The sequence below is a fragment of the Sorghum bicolor genome, chromosome 1 (assembly GCF_000003195.3).
Source record: "Sorghum bicolor cultivar BTx623 chromosome 1, Sorghum_bicolor_NCBIv3, whole genome shotgun sequence".
Lineage (NCBI taxonomy): Eukaryota > Viridiplantae > Streptophyta > Magnoliopsida > Poales > Poaceae > Sorghum > Sorghum bicolor.
This window is the reverse complement of record NC_012870.2, coordinates 16,484,095-16,491,103: the sequence shown is the minus strand read 5'-3', so window position 1 is coordinate 16,491,103 and position 7,009 is coordinate 16,484,095. Positions and strand designations below refer to the sequence as shown.

Sequence of the window (7,009 nt, the reverse complement as noted above, 5' to 3'; positions counted from 1 at the left end):
CTTCCATCATATATTGGACAATCCAGCTACCCTAGCAATGGTTGTTTCCTAGTTAGCCCACAACCTATCTTTATTTTCAACAACCCTGTTTTCCCATCCAACGAACTGCGCTGCACTATATATCCACCAAGCCACCACCCACAATCCCAGAAGCCACCTTATTCTCTCTGTGCTCCATCCACCTATAGATGTATTTTGCAGATAGCCATGGAGATGGAACACAGTACTTCTGCGTAAATATGTGATCGTGCACAACTGCACAACAACGTACACCAACTGACAAATGAAACTAACAAATCATAATTAAGCACACAAGATTATTAATACTAGCATAACTTCACCCGTTTTCATTGGACTAGACGGCCATCATAAACATATGACCTCACGCCAAGAAACAAACAACAAACTAGTAATAAACTATAATAAGCGCACAAATGCAAGATTATTCACACTAACACACTTTACCCATTCACATCATCATCACCACGAAGGAATATTATTTCAGATAAAGAAATAAACACCTGGCTTTACCCTTTTATGACCAAGAGAACCAGACACTTTTAGAAAATTTGAGATACAAGACTGGAAAGTATTACGAGGACAAATTGAGGTTATTAGTAATACATCAAATTAAATAAGTTTATAAGTGAACTACGATTTTCTTTAATTTTATATATTTTCACTTCCAAAATATAATATTCGTTGACCTCCTCAAGCATAGACATGCTTACAAGTTATGACCAACCGTGTTTATTTGAAAAGTAAAGAAGACTAAAAAAAACTAAAGAAAACTATTTTTGCTGGCTAGGTCAATTAACCACTGGTTGACCTAACGTCCTAACCTATTTCCATCTCAAGTCTCTCCAAACTACGGTGACTAAACAGACGCATAAAGATGCACCGGCAAACGAGGCTGAGCTTGTAAGAAGAGTGGCTCAGCTAATGTGAGACTTGTAGTGGATTCCATGAGCTTGATTGCACGAACGCCAGGAGGCTTGGTCCATGTGAACCCTTGCAGAAGCCTTGCGAAGAGCATCATTGTAACAGAGCTACCAAGTGACACCCCTGGACATCCCCTCCTACCTGCACTGAATGAGACGAACCTAAGATCTAGCTCGGTGAGAACCACATGCTCATTCATCATCAGATGTCGCTCTGGTCGGAACTGGAGAGGAGCATCCCAGACATCTGAGTTCCGGCCAAGACCCACCCGGCTCAGAAGGACATGGCTGCCCTTGGAAATGAGGTAGCCAGAAACGATGGTGTCTTCCATGGCGACGTGGGGTGGGTTGAAAGCGTGGTAGGGGTGCAAGCGAAAGGCCTCCCGTATGCACGCTTTCAGATAGTTGAGGTGAGGGATGTCAGATTCTTGGACGAGCCTGTCCTTGCCAACGACAGTGTTCAGCTCGTTCATTGCTTTATCCATGACCTCCGGTTTGTCCATCATCTCCGCGAGTGCCCACTCAACCGCACTTGATGGATTGTCGAGAGTTGCATACATTATCTCCTGAACATGAAACAATTATCAACATAGTGAATAACACAGGCATGAATGACTGTAAAAAGAGGAAATAAAACCCCTAGAAATTTTACCATCTAGAAGTAAGAGAAAGTTAATACTATTGGGAATGCAACATAGTAAATATTAAATATCTTACCGCTGTCTGTGCTTGTATTTCATCAAACGACAGAAAAGGTCGCCCTTGTGAATCCTGAAGAGATACTAGGACGTCAAGAAAATCTCTGGCCTCTCTCTTGTCACCGCGTTTGCGAAGACCATCCCACTCATGGATCCTCTCTTGTATGATGGGATCATGCAATCTGTTTATAGTCTTCATTACGCTCTTGGCAGCCTTCTTATGGCCATCAGGAACGAGGCCAGCAATCATCCACGTCCACGCAGCAGGGATGTAATCTGAGATGGAGAAATTGTACAAGTAGCTCAGCAGCGTGAAGAGCGCATCCACGTGCTCCACCTCCTCAGGACCAGGGCCGCTGCCATTGCCTGCAGCACCAGCAGCAACCGAGAAGTGTCTCCTGCCGAACATGAGCCTCCGTATCATGTTGCCACAGAAATGCTGGGCTACATGACGCACATTGACGACGACGCTGCTGCTATCTGAGGTGTTGCACTGGTTGTAGATGAACCTGATGAGGTGGTCGGCCTCCTCAGCTCGCTGGCGCTGTAGACGCCGCTCCATTGATGTGGACAGGATCTCGGAGGTGATCACCCGCCTCATCTTCTTCCACTGCTCCCCGTACGGCGACAGGATGGAGCCCTTGTACCCGAAGCTGAACAATTCAGTGGCGGAAGTTAAGGGGCGAGACGCGAAGACTGCGTCGTTCTTTCTGAAAACTTCACGGGCTATCTTTGGGCAGGCAACTACTACGACATGGACGGCTCCAAAGCGGAGGCATAGGATGTTGGTGTTCATGTCCTTGAGAAGGCCATGAATCCATCGAAACACCGGCCGCTTTGAAACCAAACAGTGCATGCTGCCGATGATAGGCAACCCAGCTGGCCCTGGCGGCACCTGGTGGTGCAGCTCTGTTTTCTTGGACGATGTTGCTTTGGTTCGGTAGAGAAATAACAAAGCTACGGCAAGAAAGGTGCAAAGTATTGTGAATGGAGGGACGACATGTGCGTGGCTAGGTGCCAGTGCCATGATTGATGATGCGTTGGAGCTCATCGTATATATTTGTGTTGGGAAGTACATATATGGTTCTGTGTTCAGCACAGTCTGTGGTATTTGGGCAAGCAGGCTGCAAGTTTGTGTTGATGCTCTTGTTATGCTGTTGGTGAGCCATAGGGGAGCAGCATATCATATATATAGTGCTTCTCTTGATTAAGGCCCTCTCTACCCTACCTGCTTGGATTGGCTCCCGGTTGCTGTTAGGTCTGATTTGGAACTCCTTAAACGTTAAGAAGAAACCATTATAATGTTTAAAATAATAGTAGGATAAAGCATGCATTCAACGTTGGCCTTCTCCTTCAGAAACTATAAAAATATATAACAGATTACAAAGGAAGCTATGTATATTTCATTTAGCAGTTTACAGTAAATAATGTGCAATACAATACATCCATACAAACATTTAACTAAAGAAATTTAATAAACACAAGTACTCAAATACATGTACAGGTTCTAGAGGAACATGTCTCTTTATCTATTACATAACATTCACTAAATTAATCAACATCCCTCACGGCTACAATAATCACATTCATATATATTCATGAAATCTTCAATATTCAATGGTTTATTATACATATTTTATTAAGTAAATAGGCATATATTGTAGTCCTTCTGGAAATATATATTTGCCTCCGTTAGGATTCATAGTGCTAAAAATATTTTATAGCTAAACCAAATAGTGGAAGCCAAAGTGTTATTAGCGGCAATAGAGAAACAGTTGGCAATTGACCTATGAAAAAAAGCTATAGCTGGCTATTTTAGCAATGAGAAGAAAATACCAACCTAGCAAACTAATTAAGACCCCTCTTCTTTCACAAAGGGTAGAATGTGATATCAAAGAGCACAGTACATGCAGCAAGGGGAAAGATCTACACAAGAAAGAAGGGAGACGAGGATGATGAGAGAACCAAGGACATTTGGAAGGATCTCAATGTACACTCAGTAGATTCTTCTAACATATATAAGCCTTACACCTAACTCACTATTTGATATTGTGGACACAAGTGATTAGCACGTTCTTGTACCTCAGCACATAATCTGCAAATACTGACATTTAGAAATGTTTGTAGAGTAGATCACATGTATATGTTTATAGTGGAGTCTAGATTTAGATGATTAAACAAACTCCAACATAAAATTGAGACATTAATTGGATATGGTGGGTTTTCTAGGCATGACAAAGTCGCAGGGCTATATCTATGAAATCGGGGCTTATGTCATTATTTATGGGTAAATAAACACTAAGAAACAAGAAAAAAAAAGAGTCTGTAAGAACCTAAGGCAAGAAAGTTCCTAATTCTGCATTAGTTGAAAAAGAAACTGTCACGCTTGCTGTTGTGAGGCCTAATCGATATCCCACGCCATATTATTAGCTAGAACACTTGGGTTATGGTCCAATACTAGAACACTAATAAGCTTTTCGTAAGAGCAAAATCTAATGTCTAATGTGTTATAGCCCCCGACTATCATACACACAAGCCCTAAAATTAACTGTTTGGTGATATCATATTGTTGCAGCATGCAAATTAATATTACTGTTCCTTTCTACAAACTTTATAACATGATTTGACTTATTAGAACAACTGAAATCATATGTACCCATTCAATTCTGGAATAATATACGTATTTTTATTTGAAAAAGTCAAACAAAAACGAATGTAATCCTTAATATCTTATAAATGTTGTCATTGAGGAACCAATACGTACCGTTTTATAGGAACTTTAAATACAAGTTTATTGATATAAAATTATGTCATAAATTTGTATATTCTTTGACTAATTGATAGTTAAAGTTTGTAAATTTTAACTTTTTTGTCTATAAAAATGTGCTTATCATTCTGGATTGGATGGATATTTCATGATAGATGGAGCAAGTTTTTTAATTATATCCAAGTTCTGTTCTTTTATATTCACTCCCTGATGAGTCCCGCTAGTGATAAGGGAAAAAAATCAGAAAATATCTATTTCTAGGATTCAAACTCATGACGTCAACGTTTACTTTCTTGATCATCCATAACAGACGAGCTTCGCAACAAATTATTTGATGCTATTATTTTAACTACACAATTACAAATCTTATATTGTAGATATTCTAAATGATCTCAAATGAAAAAGTTATCCACTGCAAATTAAGGTGCAGTTCGCATTGAGTACTAAAACTTTGGTATTGACTATATCTTCGTTCAACATTGTTAAGCATCTCAAGTTTGATATGAGAACTTAGATTGAATATATAGACATGTAAACATTTCAAATTTAAAAGTTGATAATTACAAAGTTTTAGATCACTTTGAACATTAAATTTTGATATAACATTTATCTTGATACAACATATAAAAAAATTATATTTTCTGTGTAAAATAGGTTATCACTAGCGATATTCAAGCATAAACCCGTAGTGATAGGTACACATTAGCGATAGGACACTGCCTATCACTACTGGTTGTAGCCTTAAATTGACAGTTCTAGCCCACCTATTACTACCTATTGTAATACCATATCATGCAGTTAAAATCATGATCAAATTAGCAGTGATCAGGCCCGTCGGATGGGGGGGTGCAGGTAGTGCACAGGCCAGGAGCCCATAGCCTTAGGGGCCCATGAGTATACCCATGTATACTGCATGTATTCAGTGCTTGCTTTCTATCCCAGGTGAGTCACGATGATGCCAGTACGTGATCCTTCCAATTTCTTGAACGCGATCGTGATTTCCTTTCCTTTGTGGTGACGACTGTTCGGCGGCCTCGCGGGAATCACACCGTCTTTACGGCAGCGCTGCGGCAGGCGCGACCTCGCCGGCGTGCTGCAGGTTCAGGTCGGCGTCGGACTTCGTTTCAATTGATCTTCTATTTTGATCCATGATCCTGCCCTATCTCCCTCGAAGGCCCCAATTGAATCCCTCTCTTCTTGTCTTGTTAGTTGCATTAACTCCAATCAGTTATCCGTTTTCAATCTAGTTCATCAGTTTGACATTCCGTGACTCTGTGGCTAGCGGTAAGTAATTGCAGTTGCTAATTTACACTTCTAATTTAGTTATGAGTTGTAGGGATCTTATTTTCTAAATTTTAAATTCTAATTCAAATATATGCTGAACTAAGTATCTTATTTTCCCAAGGCGATTTTTTTAAAAGCACTGAAGTATTATATTTGAGGTAACCATAATAATTATTTTACTATTCTTTTAGTTTTTTCGATGTAATGGCATTTTCTTATGAACTAAATACATGCTGAAAGTTTTGTCTTATTAATAGTATTACATATTCCAATCGTCATATTGAAATGTTAGATTGCCGGGCCCTTAATGTCTTGCTTGCACGAGGGCCCTAAAAATTGTTGAGACGGCGCTGGCAGTGATACACCATCACTGCCGGTTATAAAATAATCTACACCGATAGTCGGGCAATAATCACATGTTCCGTGGTCATTCTTATCCCTCCGTCACTACAACAGCTTGATCTCGTCTTCTTTCCTGCTCGGCCGATGCCCCTTTGCAATTGATCAGGAAGGCACAGCAGTAGCAACTAACTCGTGTTCAATTTGGACAGCAAGAAGGTTATCCTTTCTTAATTATATATTCAGGTCATCATGCTGCAGCACACACGAATTAACGACATTGGCCTCGCATCACTCTCCCTCTCCTGCGCGTGGATGCGTATAGTTTAACCAAACCAACAACGGAGCACCGAACCAGAGCCCCCAGTTGGCTGCCACTGCCTCACTTTGGTCGAACATCGCCTGCTAATGTCGGGCAACGCCTTGTGGTACACCCGTCCACGCTCGTGCACACATTGCACGTGATCACGTGTCAACAGTTACCTATATTCTATTATATATATATCCCGTTGTTGTTGTTGTTGTCTCATTCTACGTTCTTCTAGTAGCTTAAACACACACCTCGAATCCTTGATCAGTCGAGCCAGCCCTCCTCAGTTCTTCTAAACCTAGCTACTCACTGTTATGCTTTAGCTGAGCTGGAATGAGAAAGAAAAGCAAACTGAAAGTAGAAATAGAGAGAAATGTGTGGCTGGCTTGAGGAGCCAGCCTCTGTTTTTCTAAACCTAGCTACTCACTGTTATGCTCGACCTGAAATTGGGAAAGAATAGTAAACCGGGTGTAGAAATGTAGAGTAATGTGGCTGGCTCTTCGAGGAAAACAATTTCTCAAAGAGTTTGGTTACATAATTTCGTTACAAGTCCCCATTCACAGAGACACCTAAGCGGCTTATAGGCATATGTTGATTGCATAATTATTAGAATGGACCAACAAACCAGCGGTCTGACAGATAATAAAAGAGTAAAAGACCGAACCAAAAA

General features: G+C 40.6%; 1 protein-coding gene across 1 annotated transcript; it reads right to left on the bottom strand.

Moving 5' to 3' along the window:
- Positions 878-2,666, bottom strand: LOC8063041 (tyrosine N-monooxygenase-like). Its single transcript, XM_002464284.1, has 2 exons — positions 1,659-2,666; positions 878-1,507 (listed from the first exon to the last, which is right to left on the bottom strand). The coding sequence occupies exons 1-2, from the start codon at positions 2,664-2,666 to the stop codon at positions 878-880; spliced, it is 1,638 nt and encodes a 545-aa protein (XP_002464329.1).

Excerpts from the sequence above, each read along its gene's own strand:
- LOC8063041 (XM_002464284.1), bottom strand. The coding sequence starts at position 2,666 with ATGGCACTGGCACCTAGCCACGCACATGTCGTCCCTCCATTCACAATA. Across the intron at positions 1,508-1,658 it reads AAATACAAGCACAGACAGCG|GAGATAATGTATGCAACTCT; the intron begins GTAAGATATTTA and ends TTTCATGTTCAG.